The 24,794-nt window shown below is 41.0% G+C and overlaps 2 protein-coding genes across 2 annotated transcripts; one reads left to right on the top strand and one right to left on the bottom strand.

Moving 5' to 3' along the window:
- Nucleotides 1-5,412: 5,412 nt before the first annotated feature.
- On the bottom strand, nucleotides 5,413-9,366 carry LOC145443809 (large ribosomal subunit protein eL21-like). Its single transcript, XM_080321775.1, has 5 exons — nucleotides 9,228-9,366; nucleotides 8,722-8,880; nucleotides 8,566-8,657; nucleotides 8,337-8,487; nucleotides 5,413-5,522 (listed from the first exon to the last, which is right to left on the bottom strand). The coding sequence occupies exons 2-5, from the start codon at nucleotides 8,869-8,871 to the stop codon at nucleotides 5,433-5,435; spliced, it is 483 nt and encodes a 160-aa protein (XP_080177901.1). The 5' UTR covers nucleotides 8,872-8,880; nucleotides 9,228-9,366; the 3' UTR covers nucleotides 5,413-5,432.
- Nucleotides 9,367-11,417: 2,051 nt separating this feature from the next.
- On the top strand, nucleotides 11,418-23,009 carry LOC145443802 (nuclear receptor-binding protein-like). The gene is made up of 5 exons (XM_080321768.1): nucleotides 11,418-11,934; nucleotides 14,172-14,583; nucleotides 17,016-17,542; nucleotides 20,806-20,925; nucleotides 21,797-23,009. The coding sequence occupies exons 1-5, from the start codon at nucleotides 11,590-11,592 to the stop codon at nucleotides 22,712-22,714; spliced, it is 2,322 nt and encodes a 773-aa protein (XP_080177894.1). The 5' UTR covers nucleotides 11,418-11,589; the 3' UTR covers nucleotides 22,715-23,009.
- The last annotated feature ends 1,785 nt before the right edge of the window (nucleotides 23,010-24,794 follow it).

Raw genomic sequence — 24,794 nt, 5'->3', positions numbered from 1 at the left:
GACATAGTTCGGACATATCCGAATATGTTTAGCCATTCATTTCCCAGTCAACAAATGGTTGTGCGTTAAAAATCACCTTTTTTTAGTCAGAGGCAACTTTTTCATAGGGGGAATTTTAGCTCAAGTATCGGCCAAGGGGGCTAAGAGACGAAAAAGATTGGGAACCACTGGCCTAAGACGTGAGAAGCGTCCGACCCTGATCGTGTTTTCATTTTATTTATGACGTACTTTCTGTACGGTAGTCCGGGTACATTTGAAACAAAAACAACAGATAGACAACGAAATAATATTAACTGACCTTGGTTTCGACGTCAAATATCCAAGCTGTCCAGCATAATTCCATAACTATCACTGTTACTAACGCCGAAAACTACAGCCGCACGCATAGGTTCAGGTTGTTTGTTTTGGATTTTTAGAACCAAAATGGCTGCCGCTGTGTAACAATCGCATGACGAAACAATGACATCGCACTTCTTGTCCTTCTAGATTCTTTGACATTAGCCAACCTCCTCGCCCTCTCATTAACGTAAGCAGTGTCTTTAAAGCCTGGACCGTGGTACAGGTCGAAACACCAAGAACACCGAAATCAACCAACCTGACATCATAATCATCGTCGCTTTATTAACGTTCTGATTAATTGCAATATCATGAATAGGTGCAGAAGCAACTTAGTGTGGTCTGTTACTCAGAGGCCCACATTTGCCCACATTCATCACACGTTTTATCGTCGCAACGATTTCATTTCAAAATTTGTAAGACGCTGTTTGACAACGTTATCAAGGGAGCCTACCTTGATTGCTTCGTGTGTATAGCCCGCGGTGGAAATACATAACACTTACCTTTCACGAAGTCAATATGCTTTTGCTCTTCTAACACAAATCAGCCAATTTCGAATCCACAACGACTTTGAGAAAATACAACTTGTTGCAACCAACCCGACCCGAAACGGAAAATGTGGTCATGGTGATTCAACGTCCTCAGAATTCCCGCGAATGATAACCATCGAACGTGCGACACCATTTCGTTTGTGACGTAATATCGGGCGACAATGATTGAGTTCGTTGCAGCTCATTCATTTGGTAAATTGGAAATGATGACGCGAACGTTCCTGAGTCGTAACCGAACCTCGCATATACAGAGGTTCGTTTTCCAGAAACGTACATTTGTAGGTTCTGCCTCCCGAACCCATGTACTGTTCTGTGACACGTATTCTCTATGATCAAATTCCTTGGGCTTCAACTTCACGAAGGCAACAAAAGGGCAAATTTATCACCAAAACTTTTGACCTCATAACTAGGGTTAGTTCGGATATCAATAATTTTCACTATCCGGATAACGGATATATCCGGATATTTTGGAATTTATCTAACCGGTTAACCGGATAACAACTGCTAAGTGAGACAATCGATTTCATTAGGTCTGCATGTAAAACGGATCGCAAAATCATTACACAGTGCTATTGTAGAGTACCTACCTACGCGCGCAGTATGAGCGAATACGAGTAAAACCACGCAAATTTAATGTTCACTGCTTCTGCAATGCCCTCTTTATAAAGCACAGATGCATCAATTGTGGGATCCTGTAGCCGGGACCGGAATTTTGTAACAAAGAGTCCACGTTCATTGAATGCTTTTTCAGCTTCCACATAAGTGGGCTGAATAGAAAGCAGCGCTTCGTAGAGAGTCAAAAAGTTGGCAGGTCGTACGCCGGAAACTTCAACGGCTTTGCATCCTTTCGACCATCCTTATGTTTAGGTTTAGAGTACTAGAAGGACGACTAGCTGATACTGGAATTGATGCCGACATCATACCTCGCTCTAATTCACGTGATCAGGCACGCAGCCAACCGAAAATGTGGGGGGACTGAAATAAAATCAGGGGGTTTCGATTTTTTTTTTCGAATTAATCATCAGCGGAAATCAATTACGCTTGCACGCACGCACATTTTTGCGAACATTCGATGTCATTCAGTTTCGCGGTGTCACTCTCAGAATCACTAATTAGAATACACTTAACGTTAACGGCATATCGTCAACAAGCCATCGAGAGATAGCTGGAGCCAATGCGTGCTGGGTCCGAGATGGTTAGGCCAGCGATTATATCGTGCGTAGGCCTATTGCCAGGCCGTGTTATTTTTGGCATTTCAGGAGTCAGATGCCAAAACTGCCAAAAATAAAAATTTGAAAATGCCAAAAATAACTAATTTTTGGCATATGCCAAAAATAACACGGCCTGTATTTCGTTCATGGTGTTAAGTTAACAGGACCGCATTACAAGCGAGAAAAGCGTGTGTGAAGGGCAGGTTTCTTACTCTATGGGTCCAGCCCACCCATTAGGGGAGAAAGCATGGTGTCCTAAATGGTGTGGGCACATCGAGATTGAACGGCTGACTGCATCTGGTTTACGTCATACTTTCCATTTGTCCATTTACGGCCATTTTTGACCAGCTTACCGAGCGCTAAATTTGATAAAACGGGTATCAATGGAAAGCTGCCGCTGTATTGATTACTAGAATATAAATTGTATTCTGCTCATGGATCTGGAACCCTCAAATTCAACCACGATTTTTGCATTGTGATCGTGTTGAACATTGTGACACAACAAACAGTCCGGCTATTTCTGAGCTGCAGTCTCGTTGCCAGACAGTCTTGTTGCGTTAATGATCTTAAACAAGCTAACCTTCCCAGGACTCTTCCATGTGAGTTGGTAATATTAAAGCCATCTGACGTGAAAAAAGTCCTCCTAAAATATATCGGTAGACTGATGGAGATGGGATGGTCGGGCCAGAAAATAGAATGTGTTGAGAGACAACACAGGGAACTCCTGGAAAAGTATCGGGAAGAAAATTCTTTCCACGACGAGATCGATGGCACTATAGCGCAGTGATCTCTTTTCATGATGCTTGGAAGCCGATTCTGCCCTCCGAAATTTTGAAGCTCTGAAAACCTTTTGTGGGGGACTGGCAACATTATTTTCCTCAACGGCTACTGTTGAAGCCGATATTTCCCAGATTCGTTGGGCGAAAAATTAATTCAGGAGAAACTTTGCTGACCTGAGTTTGGAAGCACTGTTACAGTGCAAACAATTTAAGTCTATTCAAAAGCTGTAACAATCAGGTGTTGAGCGTGTTTGTTAGGCTTCTCATTCTTTTTGCTTATTGGCACCGATTCCGAATGGATACTGCACATTTAGTGATTTCGTTTGATATTATTAACCTATGTAATCGCTAGGTTTTTTCTTATTATTATTGTTTGTTGGAACTGATTATAAGTGGATGCTGCACATTTTTGGTCTCTTTTGATAAACTGACCCAAATAAAGCGTTTTTATGACTAATTCGAGTCTGAAAATATCTATTTAGAGGTCGATGCCAAAACTGCCAAAAATAAAAATTGAAAAATGCCAAAAATAAGCTATTTTTGGCAGTTTTGGCATATGCCAAAAATAACACGGCCTGCCTATTGCAGATGCGATTGTGCAGGTCAACGATAATATCGTGAGCACCAAGCCAATGAAGATGCGATTGTGCAGGCCAGCGATGGAATAGTGTGTACACTGCACATGGCCTATTGCAGATGCGATTCTTCAATCCAGTGGAACTATCGGCTTGTTGAAGACGCGATAAATCAGGCCAGAGACGATAGCCGAGCGCGTGGCAATCAATGACCTAGTTTAACGATCTTCTCAGCAGGAGATCGCGTCACATTACATTGTGCAATGTGTACAGACGCATCTCGCTAATTGGCAACACGCTTCTCGTTAATCGGCCGTGCCAACACTGAATACGACTTATTGAAACTTACTAAAACGTGTAAAATGCATTAGCAACGATTCTTTTTTATCCGGCTAACCGGCAGAAAAATATCCGGATATCAGATAGTGAAAATACCTGCGGTTAACCGGTTAACCGTTATCCGGATAATCCAACCCTACTCATAACCATACTGATTTTGCTTGACACATCACGCTATTTTTAATGGTATCAAAATAACTCGGTTCCGTCTGTTACGTGCTGTCGATGGGCCTACGTAATACCTTGCGGTCGCTTAGTTATCTGTCTGATGAAACCATATACTAGGCTTACCATATTTTGGAAATCTAAAAGGAGGACACTTTTTCAGAAATTTGAGACTTGCAAAACCAGTGAATTTCTCCCACTTTGTGATCGGTTGACTAAAAAAATAAAAAGGTCATCTTTTCCGCTCAGAGCTCAAAATACCGTTTTTCTTCCCGCATTGCTAGGTGGATGACTAAAAAAAAAGGTCATCTTTCCGCCCAGAGCTAAAATAACCGGTTTTCACTCCGAAATACCCGCCGGAGCGTCAGTTATGTGCTAATTTACGGCATATCACTCGCAATTTGCTCTAAATCTGACCTAAATTTTCAAAAAAGAGGACAAAATCTCAAAAAAAGAAGACAAAAGGGCGTCCTCCGAGGACACTTTCAAAAAAGTAAAAAAAGAGGAAAAATCCTCTTAAAAGAGGGCGTATGGTAACCCTACCATATACCGAATAAATAGCCTACTAGTCAGACTTCAAGTTTAATGGACCACGAGCTGTACCTGACAAATAGATCTCGTTTTCCGTCCGTGACGATAAGCGAGTTTCCGCGTCGCTGTTGTTACGGCGACAAAAAGCCCAGAAAAAGACCCGGTGAAAGGGCGGCCTTACAAGGATTGGAAAGAGCAACAAAGAGTCGCGGAATAAAGACAAACATCGAAGAAAGAACTCCGACATCGGGCACAAGGACGATCGAGGCGGATACCAGTTTAAGAGACCGCAACTGGTCGTTCGGCATCCTATCTGTTCATTACATTGCACCTTATGCGTCTTGTTCAGATAAAAAGCTAATTTGACGATTATCTTATCTTGCCACCTCGATTTGTCGCTTGTCCTTTCGTATTACCTTCATTCAGTCTCCTCTTTATAACACTTAGGCCGAGGTGGGGATCAGATTTCAAAGACTACCACAAGTCGTTTCGACACCTTCTTTCATTGTATCTTGAAATTCTTAATGATAGTATGTTTGATTGTTTGTGTCCGTGGTGCAAAATATTTCATGGGCCCCCGAGGATCGCCATGTTACTCGATCGAATTTTTGCTAATTCATATGAGGGGATGATTTAGATTTTCCGATGTTGAAAACACATGTAGGCATTGCGTACATCGCATGTTTCTAAGACCACTATTTCTTGTAATTAGCATTTATTGTTGCTCGAAAACAGACCCTAATCTCTCGCTTGAATATTTGCCTACCACCTGCGAATTCATTTCATTCATGCCACCCAGCGCATGACAGCCAATTGCTAATTCTTAAACCCACCGCATATGGCCGTCTTATAACGACCCAGTACCTAATGAACGATCTCAGCCAGGGTCAACGAAGTCAGCTATAACAACACACATGTACTTGCACCGGCCAAGTATATTTCAATTTAGGAAATGAATTCGTATGGGATTGGTTCAACCAGCTCTGGTTCCACACCTCCTGATCTGACGAAGTGTCCTGGAAGGGGCTGTTTCGGCTGGAAAATAAAATGTTGATTAAATAAATGATCCAGCAAATGTCATCAGGTCCCATGTATGTGACGCACATGGGTCATTGCGCAGCATAAGTGTTTACACCAGGGTTGTCACCAAGTCACAAGGTTCTGAGTCACGAGTCAATCTCACTTTTCTAGTTTCGACTCGAGTCAAGTCGAGTCATATTCAATCCACCAGAGTCAAGTCATTATGGTCACTGCTCCGTTTAACCCAGTTTTCTAACTCTGCTCAGGTGATATAGAATGGATCGCATTCATAATACAGTAATTTTCCTCAGTCTTAAACAGTTTCTGACCCTTATTTTTCAAGTATCAGGACTGATAGACGAAATACCAATAGTGTGCTAACTTTACTATTCTTCGCAGTTACAATGAAATGTCTGTCTTGGCCGTCCTAGTACAAAAATTGACTTGAGTCGAGTGATCTTACGCATTATTAAAAATGACACAAATCATAATGGTCCACTGAGTCAGTGCCTGGAGGTCAAGACCCACATCCAAATCGTACAGAAGTCCCACTGATATGCATTAATATTTATTATTATCTTTTCGGATTATGTGAAAATCATGCTTTAAACGGATTTATTCTATTAACCCATTTGCAAGGCCGATATTAAAACGTCACGCGAATGGTTCAACTCTGCACGTACACCAGCGGCATGCAGTAAAGTGCGTTTTCGTGCGACGATGACGTCATCGATAATGAACAATTGTGACGTCACAAGACTTCGCCACCTCGTAAAAAAAAAAGTCGACGCCTATGATCGCTATTGTAGACAACAGCTTGTGTGTGGTTTTTCAGTAACATTCATCCTTCATTCGTTTTTACATATCCTGATACTACGTTTTATATTACATTTTATATTAAGTAATAAAACAGAGCGTGTTGTGAGGAATTAACCGATTTTGCGAATCCATCGTAAACCTTTCTGATGAAAAATGTCCGCCGATTTGGGAATAGCCTACGCAACCAACGATGAAGCCATACGGGGCTAGAACATGATTTCCCTTTTATAACGGTGTTACATATTACAGTTGGAAGTGTGAATTCAGGCACCAAACAATCTCACAGCGCAATTTCCGCAATATATTCACGGCCAAACCGTACAAATGAGAATGAGTAAGGCGTTGAGTCTGCCCACGGCTTGACTCGGAAAACGCTTATTCAAACACCGCCTTTCGAGATCTGCTCCAACCTCAGATCGTCATTGAATACCATAACCACAAAAGTACAACTCGAAAGAGCGTCAAGTTCGACTCCAGTTGAATCAAACTCGTTCTCTCGCGTCGCTTTCTGGATACCGATTCTTACGCAATGTTGACGTAAAATGAGTTTGAGCACTGAGTAAGGTTTCTTGAATACGGGCCAAAGTTTGTCCAAAATTTAATTACGACAACTTGCATGTAACATTGAAAATCTCATTTAATGATGCCCTTTTGATACTAGATATTTATACGTGGTTCTATGGAAGTTTTTGCAAGGTGAAGTTTACCAAGTTCTGTGAAAGACCACAAACTAGATAGTGATTGTTCAGCGTCTTTCGAAATAAATGTGGCTTTGCTATTGGCTCTTTCAAACTGCCGACAGTTGCTCCATTGAAGTTTTTCAAAATTATCCGTAGCTTTCACACATAACTTGTCCGAAAAAAGTTGTGGGCGACTTTTTGACAGTTTCTCATAGCACTTGCATCATTGTGACGAACGCCTAAAGTAGACCATGAACGCTGCATTGCGACACCATGGAAAAATACGATCCACACTTCTGAATCAATTCAAAGTATTCTGTCCGAAGAAGAAGAATAATGCAACGTTTGACGTTTTTAAAAAGAAGGGTAGCCCACCCCCACGGTATTTCAGCTGAAAACTAGTTGATTTGCTCCCTACAATTACTTGGAACATACTATACAATCAGATCAGCTTACATCCAGCTGTTTATCGGCGAGGAAACAAAATTCAAGCGTTCATTTCGATTCTGCGCTGCAAATCACAGCCTCTGTAACTTAAATTTTACAATAATGTACACAATATAGATTATATTACCATAATAGCCATGAATCTAGCAATATTCATTGTAAATCAAACTGCATTTTACGTACCCCATTAAATCAGAAGTTTTTCACCGATCTAATTTCAATTTCATTCTCAGTTGTTTGTGATGAAAAAATTCACTCGCGTAGTATTGATCCTACTGGAATCTCGGTACGATTCGTCTGATATATAACAGGTGAGTAGCGATGAATCTCCAAGGTTAAGTAATTGAATAAAAAATAACAAAACATAGCGTAAGCACAGGACACCGATTCCATACAGGATTATCGAACCGCGTCTCACGCACCAAGAGATGAATTGGTGTCAAAGTCATGTGCAATTTTCCGTTCACGTATTTCAAGAAACCTTACTGTGACGCTCAAATTATTGCCAAAACAACCACTGTTTCCAATCTGGTTTATATGTGAGCACGGCCAATTGACAGCACATTTTTAGAGTATGGTAGGTCGTCAGCATTTTATTTCTGTCCTGTACAGTACTTGTGGTCCTAATTAGATTCGCTGGAGTTTTTGCCTGATATATCAGGTGAGCAGCGATGATTTTCCAAGTTGAAGTGATTTAATAATAATAAACAATGAAACGTAGTTCGAGCACATGACACCGATTCCATACCGGCTTGTGGTATACCAGAGCAGACTGTATCACATGAAACGGAGAACAATTGTTGCATTCAAACATGAAATACAAATAAACATACACACAGAGCTAAAAAACGAAAAATTCAACCAATCAAGAAGTTCAAAATACCTGGCGCTTCAGATTGATTCGGACGCCAGCAGCTTTGGCTTCCTTCCTCTTCCTCTCATTCTCCTTCACCCTTTTCACGAAGGATAGTCGAGACTTCGAGTGTTTGATGTGCTCGATACGAACATTAATCCGCTTGGGAATAATACGTCCTCTGCAATCATCAAGTACAAAACAATCACAAATATTGTACAGGGTCCTGATTCAAAACTATGTTGAATGCGCTACTAACTTGACTTGCTTGTTCACAATAATGCCAACGGCATGCTGTGTCACATTAAAGACTCGGCCGGTCTTGCCATGATAGACTTTGTGAGGCATACCCTGTAGATAACAATTAGAACTGATATATAGTATCACCGTGAAGTAATTCTGAAGTAATACTCACTTTTTGAACAGCACCATCTCCTTTGATATCAACAATATCTCCCTTCTTGTAGACAGTCAAATACTTAGACAACCCAATCATTCCCCTCTGGCGGAACTTTTTGGAGAACATATACCGGGTACCCCGGCGAATTCCATGTGGGTTGGTCATTTTTCAGGACTGAAAATAAAGTATAGCAATCAGCCCAGCCCCCAGCCGCAATGAACAGCTCATCATTTGCTGAGTGGAATAGTCTGTAGGAGTATGTAGTCTGCAGGAATATGAGACAAACATTCGACACAGTGCAGTAATTCCTACGCGAGCAGCTCACTGAGTTGATATTTTCTATTTTGACAGTTTTGAGTATATACCGGCGGCAGAGTTGCCAGTATCAACATAATAGATGCTCATTGTAAAGTTTAAATCAAAGCACTATATCTCGATATGTTTTCTAGACCTGCCCAATGACACAAAAAGACTGCTACTTACTTCTAATTGATTCAAAAATCAATAATACATAGACTTACCGAAAAACGTGGCGCCTACCCGAATCGCTAAGCTAGAAAGAACGATCACGCATCGCTTGCGATGGAAGAATTCGTGAGTATGGCTCACACACAGCCAGAACAGTCTCGTTCACAAACATAATTACAAAACTCTGATTAATTCAGTGAGTTGAATTGTTAAATTGAATTGTAGGAGAAATGTAAAGATGGATGAAGGCATTTCAGCTTGGAATAGGTAGGCTGCAGTTCGTAAAATTGCATGTGACAGTTAGCAAGTTACTGCATTTTACGTGATAGCTCATTACATGGAGACTTTTTCACGCTTATGTGAAAGGAGGATTTTCGGGCGTATGATTTCGTTGGTTTTGTTAATATATATGTGACCATCATGTGAATACGTAGAGTACCTGTGCCAGTCTGCCAGTCTGTGGTAACTAACCTAACATCAGGGTTACCATATTATAGAATAGGAAAAAGAGGACACATTTTCAAAATTTAGAATTTAGAATACCGGAGTAATATCCGGAAAAAATGGTCAACTTTCCGCATGTCCGTATGGTAACCCTACCTAACATGCATGTAGATTGTAGAATGTAGTAGATGCAGTGCGGTCGACTTGTTTGATGCAGATCCGAACAGCTTCTCGGAGGTACAGAACTTCAATATACAATTGAATAGAATATTCATATTGAAATAACCCGAATATTTTCGGCTGACACTCGTCAGGGGTAATCGTCAGCAACTATAGTAGAGAATTCAAAAGAACATCGTATATCAACAATCTTATCACAAAATATGATGTCATCAGCATGAAATGTCGAATACGAGAGCGTTCAATGTACTATTTTTAGATGATACGCGAACTCTTTTTGTTGACACAGCCTGAAAGGGTCGTTCGCATTTTCATTTGTGTGCCTTGGAGTCGACTTTTATCAAAATACACCAGCCAAGGCTGAGTCAACAAAAAGAGTTCGTGCTGTATCATCTAAAAGTAGTACATTGAACGATCTGGTATTCAACATTTCATGCTGGTGACGTCATATTTCGTGATACGATTGTTGATATACGATGTAGGGATGGTCTGAACCTCTGAACGCGAACCTTTTAGAGAGGTTCTGTGTGAATGAGAACGTGAACTTCATGACGCCACGTGACGTCATATTGCTAATTCCAACCCTACATTTTAGTGAATTGACAGCCTATATTAATGTACTTGTATACGATACCTAACGACGACTCGGACCACATAATGCCGCAATAGGCTACTGAAGTACATATTGGCGTTTTAAACATCGCCAAATGTATTAACTGGGACAATCAAATTATATAGTTTTCCCAGAAAATCATTATCTTCCGTCGATTTGCCAACAATTTCGACGTGAACTTCGAAGGTAATATAAGCTTACGCCTGAACGGTCCAGGCCAGACCGGACAATGTATTCGGTTTCTAAGTGTTGCTACGTTGATATTAAGCACAGTATAGACGGGTTTCTGTACTTGCTACCGATATTACCCCTTTGACAAGTTATACAGCAGTAGCCAACATCCCAATCGCACGGATTTGTTTTTTATGATAGAATAAACATATGAAATCAAGATTTACCCCATACATCATTCAACGATATCAATTTCATTGGTTGGATGAATAAGCATCATTCGTTGACTACCTACAGTCCTACATGATGTTGTGTGATTGCGAGTCAAGCTCATAGCAGAGAGTCGCTAACGGAAAGCCGGTTATTTCGAGCAAACTTTTGTAACAAAGCAAGTAAAATTTTTGAGATTGTCAAGATGCATGCTCGTTTAGTGTTGATTTTTTATGCTGCCAGCGCCGTGCATAGAGTGACCCGCAGTTGATATGCAATAAACTTCAACTAACTATGTTATAATGAAGTGAAAATTGTAATACATGACAACGTTCACAGTGCAGAACCTACCAAGAATCGTTTGTGAACGCGAACCTCTAAATTTCCGAGGTTCACACACAGAACGCGAACGTGAACCTCACGTTCACACCATCCCTAATACGACGTTCTTTTGAATTCTCTACTAGTTGCTGACGATTACCCCTGACGAGTGTCAGCCGAAAATATTCGGGTTCATTTCAATATGAATATACTATTCAATTTGATGCAGATGTGATCAGACTAGTTGACCTTCACTGACATCCTTTGGATCATTTTTATCCGATAACGAACACTGTGAATGCGTATCCCGCTCTATTATTCACCTAACCATCACTATTTTGAAGATACGGGCGTTTTGGGCCAAAACATAACAATCCCGGAATAGAAGTGAACTGAAGTTATTATAAAACATCTCTGAGCTGAGCTAATATAAGGCTATACGCTTGTCTTCTGTATTTTGGATTAACGTTGCCACCATGAATGAAGACGAGAAAAAGAATGAAAACAAGAGTGAGGGAAGTGAACACGAAAGTGATGATGAAAATGAAATCCTCGAAGAAAGCCCTTGTGGCAGATGGCTAAAAAGGAGCGAAGAAGTATCACAACGCAATGTCCCTGGAATTGACAGAGCGTACCTGGCAATGGATTCGGAAGAAGGAGTGGAAGTCGTATGGAACGAGGTTCAATTTTCCGAGCGCAAAAGCTTCAATAAGCAAGCTGAAAAAATTAAGAGCGTCTTCGACAATCTGATGAAAATAGATCACGCGAATATAGTCAAATTTCACAGATACTGGATAGATATAGACGCAAAGGAGTCGAAGGTTTGTGCAGTAATATTCCAGCTAGCGGCAATATCCTGAAGTTTATTGGACCACAATTACAATTACACTGATTCCAAAAATATATAATTTCTTTCCGGGTCAGGGCAAGGAAAATCCCTTAAATATCGTCCTCAAAGATAACAATTAGCATTGTTGCAAGGTCCATGCAATAGGCTAGCAGTACCGCAAAGCAATGCACACTTGAAATATTTTATATTGGAATGCCTGATTTAAGATACAAAGTAATGGTTCTGTTCAACTCGCTATCACAATATCAATAAGCCAACATTGTATATATGTGTCACTAGAGGTGTTCAGTAATAAAGTACTTCTATAGCTTTTGAAGTACGGTACTTGATTCAAAGGTTTTTCCTACCAGCACTACTTCATCTAGTGCAGGGGTTCTCAGCCCTTTCTTGGCCGTGGCCCATTTTCCGGTTTTAAAATGTGCTGTGGCCTACCTGATATCTTAGAGTCATAATCCTGTTCAATGCGTGGTAATGGACAGCGCCGATATGCCTATGTCTCTCAAATATACGCATTTTTCTCTAGCTGGTGATATTCAAATCTCGATTTCCCGGGATATTAAATCGCGCGAAGCGTGAAAAAAAATTCAAGTTGAATAAATATCCTCCAATAAACGACCAACGACATAATCTTGGGCTCCTTCGAGTTCCGCAATTGGGGGTGTGGGTGCGGTAGTTACGGCCCTGGTAGATCATAAGCTATAACTCCTCAGTAGATTATTTTCGTCCGCTGCACCATTCGCGTCGCGAAACACGTGGTCAGATCCCCGCACTGTGTGATTGGAACTTTAGTGATACTATTGTGTGGAATATTATAATCATTCTTGGCCAGCATCGAACAATTCATTGGTGGGTGGGGTACTACAGAGAAGTGAAGAAAGATTTTTCAATATGCATTATGTACTTTGCATGTCTTGTACCAAAACAACTGAAGTTGCGATGTCAGAATATTCAATCCAATGATACAATCAATTCCTGTGACTCTTTCATTATGTACAATGATTTCCAGGCCGGACATTTTAAACCGACTTCAAAGATTAATACGCTCCGATAAATCCTAAATCCATTAAGATTCGTTGATGTGGAGCAGTATACCTTCGCCAGAAGTTGCTAATAATTTGCAATTATGGCTATTTTAGCTTACAATAATACGGCCTGCCGAAGTACAGTAAATCTGTACATCAATTTCACTTCATTGCGAGTTCATTGCATACCCCTTTCAACAGCATACGGCCAATGACGCTGCCGGAATACTTGGTTACTTCAGCATTATCTTCCAGTTATTATACACTTGAAATTATTTTAGTTGCTGTTAGCCGTAGGTTGTCATAGCCAGTAGAGAAAGCCACCGTTTCTCCCTAACGTTATCGATTTGTACATGCTGACTTCATACATGCCACTACGTCTAATCAGGGTCGGATGAAAAGTTTTGTAGCAATGTAGCCTACGTATAATTAGATAATACGAATATATTTTTAGCGAATGACATAAAAAATATAACTAAACTGACATTAATTGTGAAATTTTCTAAATAGCTCTGTGGCCCACCTCAAAATGCTCTGTGGCCCACCAGTGGGCCATGGCCCACCCTTTGAGAACCCCTGCTCTAGTGGTTATGAGTTTAGACTAATCATACTTGTCAGTTGTCAATTATTTGTACAACTAGGACTAGAGAATCCTATTTACTTACTTTTTTACTTACTTGGAGGTTTCTACTTCTACCTGTATTTCAGTAGATACCGTACCGTACTTACGTTGTTACTTCTACTTGAGTAGCAACGATGACTACGGTAACTTTGACCCCCTTTGACCTCTGTGAGTCATAATGGTTCGGGGTCCCATCTGCGCTCATGCCTTTTGTCTTGGCATGAACCATGTTTTGCTGCATAGCCATTGGAGTAATTCCAATTTTATAATGTTGGTCGGTTTTTGCAAGTTCTAGTCTCATGACCAGTATGTTGTATATTTATATTTTATTGTATCGATATGACTGTAGTCCGATCTTTTGTTGGTCACTATAGTCTAGGTCTGGAACTTGGATTCATCTAACATAATACATAATTTCTCAAGTAATATTCATGAACTCGCAAACATCATTTCATTTCAGTATGCATGCACTAATATTTCAAACAGTCAAGTCCTGTAGTGTGTATGACTTGTGTGTATGTAAGTATGACTTGAGAATTAATCAATTCAAATACACTATTTCAGGAGCAGCAGAAAACAAGGGTTGTTTTCATAACCGAGTACATGAGCTCGGGCTCCGTCAAGGAATTCCTGAACAAGACAAAAGAGCTTCAGTCCAGTAAACGAAACAAGTCCTGGAAACGTTGGTGCACGCAGATATTGTCCGCGCTCAACTACTTACACTCCTGCAGCCCGCCCGTTATCCACGGAAACATGACCTGCGATACTATCTTCATACAGCACAACGGCTTGGTGAAGATTGGATCCGTGGCGCCAGACGCGATCCGAAATCACGTGAAAACGTATAACGAAGTGAAACACTTGCATTATTACGCGCCCGAGTATGAAATGGCGCAAAATATCACGCCGGCTGTTGATATATTCTCGTTTGGGATATGCGCTTTGGAAATGGCGGTTCCAAGATTTCATTTACAACGTAAGTGCGATTATTATTGTTAATCTTAAAATTTTCTTTCCGAACTTCATCCAGGGTTGGGACTCTTGAAGGTGCAAGTGTTCAGTATAAAATTAAATATAATATTCATACTGAAATAAACCCGATATATCCGGCTGACACTCATCACCGGTAATTGCCTGCATCGAGTAGGGAAATCAAAAGAGTACTGTCTGTATAGCAACGGGTAGTAATGAGTAATGAAGTAGTAGATCAACAGAGCAGTGGCTCATGTAAGGAGGTTTTTGGGCACGTGCAACCGATGTCATTTGCCTTCTGGACGGAAGCACTCGATCAGTGATGACTAGGGCGATTTTTTTTTGACATGCCAAAAAAAGTCGAAATTAGTTCAAAATTGTAGCGTTAGGTCAAAATAAGTCATTTCGTTTGTATCGTAGATTTTGCACTGTCGGTGAACTTATCGTTTGACATTTTACAGTTTGTAGCCTACTTTATAGGCCTACCGTTGTAGACGGCTCATTGTCTGCTCGTTGTGAATTATAGACATTCAAAAGAAACAAATAGGTTGACATGGTGTTTTGTTCAACATACCGCAATATCCTAACTGAAGAAGACTGCGTGGGCATTGCATGGTTCTTATATCAAGAAGGGCATGATGGAAAATTGTGATGTAGACACCATTGTCAGAATGAAGCAACAAGGCGTGTCACCAGCAGTGTATGCACAACTCCAGTGTTGTCAGCCAACAATTGCTGCTGCTAAACGTTCTTTCCTCCTTCTTGGCAAGCTACTTAGTAAGAACAGACACTTTCTACCCGAGAATGTAGGAAAGTATCTTTCGATGTACTACAACGAATTTTAATTATGTCTATGTGATGAAGGGCTAAGTACTAGAATTCTTCATAGTGTCAGATTTCGTTAAATTAAAGTTTTTTCATGACAAAATTTGTCAGTTTTTTAGTCAAAAAAGTTTTTTCAGGCCAAAGTACTTCGTACGGACAGACAGTTCGTACCATAAAGGAAGATAAGTAGTACAATTCTAACATTATGTGAGAAAACACCTGATTTGCATACGCGAGGTCAAAATTTGTCAAAATTAAGTTTTTTAAGGTAAAAAAATGTCAAAATTTTGATTTTTTAGGTCAAAATCCTCTGTTTTTCAGGTAAAAAAATCGCCCTAGTGATGACTCATAAGAATATCAGATGCTGGAATAGGCCTATATCTCAACATGCAATGCGATCTCCCGCTGAGGGTAGGCCTACGTATTCATTTGTATGGAGGGATGATTAATGACGTCTCCTACTGTGTTTTAGTATGATGCCTGAACCAACAGAGTACCGACACTTGATATGCTTTCCTACGCAAAGTTGCACAACTGGAAAATTTTCATCTTTTCCAAATTAGATTAGAATTAAAACGATAGCTGCATATTTACTCCAAATTAGAATGGAATTAGAATGATAGCTACGGTACATAATTTTTTTCTAAAATAAATTAGAAATATAGCCTAATGATGGCTACATACTTTTTCCAAGTTAGATTAAAATTAGAATGACTGAAGTCACCATAACTTGGAAATTGAATTAAATTTTGAATTAGCTAAAAATACAACAAAGATCATATCGAACCAAGATCAAGGTTCATGCTCGTCGGCATGAGAATGCCAATGACAAACGTCGGTACAGCAAGCTTAGCTCGTTTCACACCAGGGTTGTGATGACTCGAGTCATGACTCGACTCGAGTCACGATTTTCGAATGACTCCCTTCAAGTCATTTTCTCAAAATACGGAAATGACTCGACTCGACTCAAGTCAATCTGTGTATTGACTCGACTTGGACTCGAGTCATTGCGCATGACTCGATGCAAGTCATTGACTCGAGATTCAGACGGCCAAGACCGACATTTCATTGTAATTTCGACGCCAACACATTTCGTTTGTTGGTACTGGTGCTTGAAAATGCGACCAGAAACTGCTAAATGTGAGGAAAATTGGTATATTATAAATGTGAACCATTCAATATCACCAAACTGGAAACTGAGCAGTCAACACAATGACTTGGACTCGGACTCGAGTCATAATACCACGACTCGGACTCGATCCTCTGTTCGTTGACTTGGACTCGGACTTGACTCGGTGGGAATTGAAAATGACTCGACTTGACTCGAGTCAAAAATATAAAAGCGAGATTGACTTGTGACTCGGAGCCTTGTGACTTGGTTACAACCCTGTTTCACACTATACAGTATTCCTGTAGCATTTCCATGAACACCAGAGATTAGATTATACCGTGGTCAAAATAAGAGTACTGAAACAGTTCACAAATCACATTTCCGGCATTTCTCTCTTGTAATCAGACAACTAGAATTGTCTAGTGATCCAAGTTTTTTTATCTCTGATTAAAATATTTTTAAGCCAAGTAGCACTATAAGTCTTCTGTTTTATTGCGCAGATCAATCTAAGACAGTGACACCGACTGATATCGCGAACGCCATCAACCTTCTCGACAACCCGCAGCAGAAAGATTTCATCCAGCTATGTTTACGAGAGGACCCTACGCAACGACCGTCGGCACGCTCCCTACTGCTACACCCGCTTCTGTTCGAAGTCCACTCTCTAAAACTGCTTGCCGCGCATGCGTTTGTAAAAAACGATCGTAGTTTACCAGAATACAAACAAACCGAACAGAACAAAGACCGGGAAGTGGGTAAAACCATCCACAAGTCCGTGAAAGCCAAGGACCTTCCCTTGTTCGACGTGGATAAGTTTTTGGAGGACGTACAAAACGGGGTGTACCCGTTGACTTCTTACGCCATGCCGCATCCTCCTTGGGCCCCCGAGGAGACCAGTCCTCAAGAAGTGGAAGGGAAAGCGACCGAGGGCCATAAGCCGTCTGGTAGCACGGAGGAGGTCACTCCGGAGACGAGGAAGATTATTTACGCCCAAGGGATTATCACGCCGTTGGAGAAGGGTTCTGATGTAAGTACGGAAGTAAGCTTCTACTTTAAGCAGAGTTGTAATGACTCGAGTCACGATTTTGTGATGACTCGAGTCATTTTCTCAAAATACCGAAATGACTCGACCTGACTCGATTCAATCTGTGTGTAAAGTGTATTGACTCGACTTGGACTTGAGTCATTGCGCATGACTCGAACCAAGTCATAGGACTCGAGACTCAGACGGCCAAGACCGACATTTCATTGTAATCTCGAAGAATAGTAAAGTAACCACACTATTGGGATTTCGTCTATTGGTACTGGTACTTGAAAATGCGACCAGAAACTATTAAAAGTGAGGAAAATTAGTATAATGTAAATGCGAACCATTCGTTATCACCGAATAGGGTTATAACAGCGGGTTTAACAAGACTTTAACTGGAAACTGAGCAGTCAACACAATGACTTGGACTCGGACTCAAACCTCAAACCATCATAAACGAAAATGACCTTTTTTTTAGTCAACTCTGGGTGTCTTGTAATCTGGTAAACACGATGCTATTGCTCAAATATTTCCCATACCCCGGGTCTCAGTGTCCTCTCACTCTGATCTCGAAATATGGTAACCCTAGTATGTCACCTGATAATTGAAAAATGGGCCTAAAATCTGTCTCTATCTGCGTGAATAAACAAGTTCGGAATAAGGACTCGAGTCAAAACTATAAAGTCAAATTGACCTGTGACTCGAGACCTTGTGACTTGGTCACAAAGGTTTAGACTGCTTCACAATTTCCACTTAACCCTACTTGAACGGCCGGCCTCAAGTCCAAATTTCAATGCATTTAGTAAAATGTTCATAAAATCTGAACCACGGGACTTGAACCGACACCCAATATATCGCTGTAATCGTGAAACAGCCGCCTAACCAACTGAGCTACTCTCAAAGCGAGAGAGAAACAGGTGATGCTCCTATACCAAGAAGTGTTCTCAACTTTTTGAAAATAAAAGAGAATTTGATTTTTGAATTTGTGACTACGTCATACAAAGACCTGCTCGGGATAGAATCATCGCCTGACTGATTTCGCAAGGATATCAGGATTCTAAAATGACCTGAGTGAGGTTCTTACGATAATACAATCGAGAGTAACGACCGCTGATATAGCGATGGCTACAGTTGGATATAGCGCGATTGATGCCAGGCGTCTCGCATTCGGCGCACATACACGCGCCGTGAGTTATTCTAGTATCGACGACGTTCAATGATTCATTTCACCGCGCCGGTGTATATATTAGCTTTGTACGAGTTACTAAGTACTAGATAGTGCTTTGTCGAAACACACCTTGCTCTTGTGCAACAACTAGAACTGAATATATAGTGGTTGGATTGACAGGTAGTCATACCTGCAATATAAAATACAGTGTTTTACTGATATTTTACTGGGCATTTGAAAAAAGATTAGGTCATATTATGCAAGCCTTTCATCGATAATCGTGATGTAGACAATCGCTTTGAGACAAGGGCTGTCTATTGAACCAATAGGCATTTTGAAAACCCAGTGTTCACGACATGCGCACCGCAGCAATCAGTTTCGAAGTGCACAACTCGACCGCTGACTCTACACACCTATTTTATTCGCTAATTTGACAATGGACATTGGACATTCAGCCATATTTTGCTTTTGTTCTCTACCATGGGCCAGATCTGAAACATTTTCACCAGAAATGAAGCCATTTACGGACATAACTTTGCTGTCATATTGGTTGCGCGTTGGAGATCTTGTAGCTCGTTGAACACCATCATGCTGGTAATGCTGTATTAGTATAAAAAGCAGCAATCGATATGCGTAATCTGCAACAGTCTAGTATATCAGGTAGGATATGCATATCGGCATATGTAGCAATGGCATGTCGAGTCGCGTGACACAATATATGAAATAATGCATCACACGTGTAATACAACAGCAAATCGAAATAATAACAAGCCAGCACATCTAGCACCAACACATGGAAAAACGTAAGAAACCATTATAGCATTGGCAACTGAAGTTATTGCAATTATATTCGTTGCCCACACTGCAATGATAATAAGTCAACTGCTTTGACAGAGTTACGCCGAATTTTCTTGCCTCTCTCGTGAATCATGGCCGAATAAATTACTTTGAATCAAGAAAGTGCATTGATTAGATGGAACCGGGATTTGATGCCTGGCTTTGCTGGTCGTCAAATTTTCATAAATGACCTGCCCGTTGTGGACGGAAATCTCGAGCAGACACGAAAATACCTTTCAATACCAGAATCGCGACCGGAGCATTGATGTTTTTATTCGCTACTACGGGAAAGACGTGAAACATTTCCACCAGAAGTGAAGCCATTTACGGACATAAATTTGCTGTCATATCAATAGCGGAGCTCGCTGAAGAACATCATGGCAGTATTGGTGTATTAGTATGAATAGCAAAAATATTCAATATGCGTAATCTTCAACAGCAACAGAAAATACATTGCTAAAACCTTCGCATGTTATTTCGTAACATATTTTTACTTCCAGTTCGAAGAATCTTCTGTGCGACTAATTTTTGATTATAAGTATTCCAATAGATGGGCAATGGGCATAACCAACACATGTTAGGAGAAAAGATCTGCAGATGAATTTGATGTCTCGGAGATGCGCTGATTTAGGTCACGGGCACTGGTTTATCACACGCGCGCACATTCACGCGAACGTCGTGGCGAATTGTATTTTGCGCAAAACGTTTTTATGTATTCAATCTGCATTTTGAACAGGCTATTCGATAGTATAAGATGTTATTTATGGCTCGACGTATGCGTATTGATAATAGCTATCCATCTGTAATAGTTGTAATTGTCTACGACCAGAACAACCCAGGAAATTTTGGATTAAGTAAAGCGTGTTCGTGAAAATACGCTCGGGCCTCATTAATGAGTGTGCCGTTCCGATCGGGTCAACAGTTTCCGGTTTTGCAGGCAAAACTAGAGCTAGCATACTTGGTTTTTACATACCTGGTAATTAAATTGTACTTGAGTAGAAATTTGTGACGTTTCTAGGCTACTACTACCTGAATACCAACGAGGACTACTTTGACCACCTCTGTGCTACTTCTTAAAGTAGATTTTAGCTTACTTACACTACAGGTACTTCCTTAAGCAGTTGTGGTTAAGACTGCTTAGTGCTTATACTCGACCGTTTTCAGTTTTCTGGGAAAAACTAGGGCTTAATGAAGGTACCACCTCCCGGATGAGAGGCGTTCGATCTTACCGAGTAGTTGAATTGAAATTTTCATTCAGTTAATACTGCAACTGCGGTTTGAAGACAAAATGAACCGGCACCTTAACTGCGAAATGACGTCGGAAGATTCTGCCGAAGCCCTGTCTGCTGAACTCTTGGAACACAAACTCATAAGAGAGGTATGTTGCGCAGAGACTCGCATAATTCTGCCATAACTCGTGGAATGCTTATAACTAGATCCTGACCCTTAATATCCGACAAGATAGCATATTGGTGAAACGTCGGTAGGTCGTAGGTTAGATCCCTGGCCCGCCGGCCTGGTCAGACCAAAGACCTGATTAGTAACACTGGAGTCCATGACTTCCTTGCTTGGCGCTCAGCATTACTGGGATAGCTTGGAGGGTTGGTGCAAGACTTAGAAACCCCTACAAGGCTATTTCCAGCGGCATATGCACATTATGCACTCACGGTGTGCATATGCACAGATCGTGTGTATGTGTATCATGAGTCGGTGTATATGCCGCAAAAACATCGAAGACGAAAATATGCTATGTCCCTTCCTTTCAAGCCAATACCAATGAAACCTAGCACGATAGACTAGATATATAAAGCCGATGTGCAGAAGATATGGCACAACTTTGGTGCATCTATTTGAACAGCTGGACAGCCATTGCCGTGCTTGAGCATGAAACTAGCCTGTAAGCTATAAGGATTATATCAATATTCCAAGTCTAACCTAGTTTTCTGTTTTTTTTCTTCTGAAAATGCTATATATTACAGAACTGTATTGTGTGAGACAAACCAAGCTTGCTGTACAGATGTTTCTCACTCTCATGCTTCCAAGAATGAATTATGATTCGATATGAACTGTTGTATTTCTTTCGAATTCAGCAGTTTTTGCGAATTCAGTAATTCTAATTTTAGTCAAATTTGGAATAAAATTGTGTAGCTATTATTCTAATTCTGATTTAAGAAAGTTGAAAATTTTCTAGGTGTCCAACTCGACATTGACAAGCTCTATGGTTCACTGAGACTTATTCACGTTTTTAGGCCGATAAAGAAATGATAAAGAAGCTGATCGAAGATCTGACCAAGAAACAGCAGGCGAACAAAGGCACGGTGCACACCTCGTGCGGTAACTACGGCGCCGAGCAAGGTATAGCGCGGGCCTTGATGGAGGCTTTCAAGCCGGAGGAACCGACCATCGATCATGGCTACGTGCTGTATCAAAATATGCAGAATCAGATGCTCCCGAAACAGCCTGTTCCCAGCAACGGGCTCGAGGATCACGTTACTCCTGTGTTTCAGTCTGTTCCCAATTCGGTGCAAGCCATTAATCCGATAATGATACAAAATCAAGCCTACGCCCCTGCCTTTATAGGCACGCCGACTATGTCTTCTCAACGAGAAAACCCATTATCCACTACCAATCATCTCGCCAAACAATTGGCGTCAGTTGCAGCGCCTGTGGCACGCCCCGTTACACTGCCGATGCAATATTTCCCGATATTACAGCCACAGACTGCCACACACACAGCGATTTCGTCACAAAATCAAATGCAAGCTGTGCCTAACATGTTGCAAAACTTGCAATATCAACAGCTAGTGTCGCATCAGTTACAACTGCAGCATCTACAGCCGGTGTACGGCATACAGAGTCCACAGCTGGCGCAAATTAATCCCGTAATGCAGCCTATTCAAATTGCCACGAATATACCTCAAGGCGCAAACTCTCAAAGTCTTATAAACCCGGGAATGGTACATCCAGTGAGGCAAACGGTCCGTGTGGCTAACTCGGATCAACGCGGTGTTTATAGCGCAATGCCGCAGTCTAGCAATAACAGCAATAATACATCGTTTTCAAGAAGCACCAGCAGAGTGGATGAATCGAGCTCACAGCATTTGCCTGCTTCTACTGCGGAATCTGATGCGCCGCCTCCGACGCCTACAGCAACAGAATCGTTTTAGATTGGGTAGCAAACTTGAAATTGAAAGTGTACTATCGCCTTGTCTATGGATGTATCGATCGTGCGTGTGCATTTATTATTAGACAATATGCGGAATATGTATCATTTTTGCAACTTTATGAAGTATTGCGAGACAGTTTCGTTATGTATAAATACAAAGCATATAATGTGATGTGCTGTGGAAATCATGTGCCAAGCATCTGCTCGTTGGTGAACTCCGGTGTCATTCTGCATGCCTCGGGCGGCCAAGGCAAGCATTTCATTGTACTTCGGTGAATATTAAAATCACCACAATATTGGTGTTTCGTATATTAGTACTGGTACTTCAAAGATACTGCTGGAAAGTGTTACGAGCGAGGAAAATTTGTATATTATGAATGCGAGACAATACTCAGTAAATATCACTCAGGCATGGTTTTTAAAAATGGGGTTGGACATGACTTGAGCTCGAAACCAGAGCCGTGGGGTCGGAGTTTCGTATTGTCCCTTGCTAAAATAGGAGTCACATAAAATTTGTAGCACTCCTTGGAGTCGGGGTTTGTCAAAATGCTCCGACTCCACGTGCTTTCAAATCCAACCAAATGTTACCAAAAAGTGCCGTTGTACTGATTGCAGACCCGCAACCATCACAAAGTCAATTTCTTCGGGAGTACAGTTCTCATAATCTCTATGAAACATAGGCCTACACGTCTAAAAAATGTAATAGAGGTATAATTTTCTGAGTAGATTTACGGGAATATCGGAGCTCCGTGAAGAACTATATATCCCTGGAAGAAAGCATCAGGAGTCGGTGTTAAAAGGAACCGGCTCCACAGCCCTGCTCGAAACTGAACACAATGACTTGAACTACATCTCACGTCTTAAAACATCATGACTCGGACTCGATCTCCTGCTACCCGACTTGAACATGACTCTGGAGTCAATTGAAAATGACTTGAGCCAAAACTATAAGTGAGATTGGCATGTGACTCGGTTAAAACGGGAGGTCGGCCGATAATATCGACTTGACATCACGCTTTCATAGAGATATCGGTATCCGCCATTAGAGGTAAAAAAATATCGGCAATTTTGGTGACGTAAAACATATTAGTTGGGATTCAGAGAACTATAATTTGCGACCGCTAGACTGGTAATATTGTTGTATTTCTTATAGCTCATATAGGTTGTCAGACGCCGTCTTCCTAGTTTATTTCATGTCCAAGCGTAGCAGTGGCTTTGAAGCTGTTCAATGTTCATGTTCATACTAGGGATGGTGTGAACCTCTGAAAGGTTCAGGTTCGTGTGAACGCGAACCTTTTTGAAAGGTTCTGTGTGAACACGAACGTGAACCTCGTGACGTCACGTGACGTCATATTGCTAATTCCAACCCTATCTTCTAATGAAGTGATAGCCTATATTAATGTACACGATACCTAGCGAAGACTCGGTCCACATAATGCCACAATGCTGAAGTACATATCGGCGTTCTAAACGTCGCTAAATGTATCAACAGCGGTAATCAAAGGATATAATAATTGCGTAAAATCAATACATACCATCGCTTTGCCAACAATTTCGACGAGGACTTACCAAGGAATATAAGCTTACGCCTTAACGGTCTTAGCTAGACCGGACAATGTGTTCAGAGTCTGAGTATTGCTACATTGATGTTGAGCAGAGTATACAACGGGTATCAATACTCGCTACCGATACCACAAACAACAATAAGTTATGCATCAGTAGCAAGCACCTTAATCGCACGGATTTGGTTTTAATGATACAGTAAAAACAAAAATATGAAGTAAAGATTGACCCCGTACGCCCGTTCGATTTTTTACATCAGAAGACGATATCAATGTCATTGATTGGTTGAATAAGCATCATTCGCTGACTACGTATATCGCTCGTGATGTTGTGTGATTGCGGGTCAAGCTCACAGCAGATAGTCACTAATTATTCACAAAGGGAAAGCTGGTTATTCCGGGAAATTTTGCAACAAAGCAACTAAAACTTTTAAGGTTGTCGAGGAGCATGGTGCATGCTCGTTAAGCGTTGATTTCTTATGCTGCCGGCACCATGCATGGAGTGGCCCGCAGTTGAAA

This window comes from Botryllus schlosseri, chromosome 7, assembly GCF_051294905.1.
Source record: "Botryllus schlosseri isolate E-star chromosome 7, Bs_hap1, whole genome shotgun sequence".
Classification (NCBI taxonomy): Eukaryota; Metazoa; Chordata; class Ascidiacea; order Stolidobranchia; family Styelidae; genus Botryllus; species Botryllus schlosseri.
Note: the sequence above shows the minus strand (reverse complement) of the source record. Positions and strands in the feature narration are given on the sequence as shown.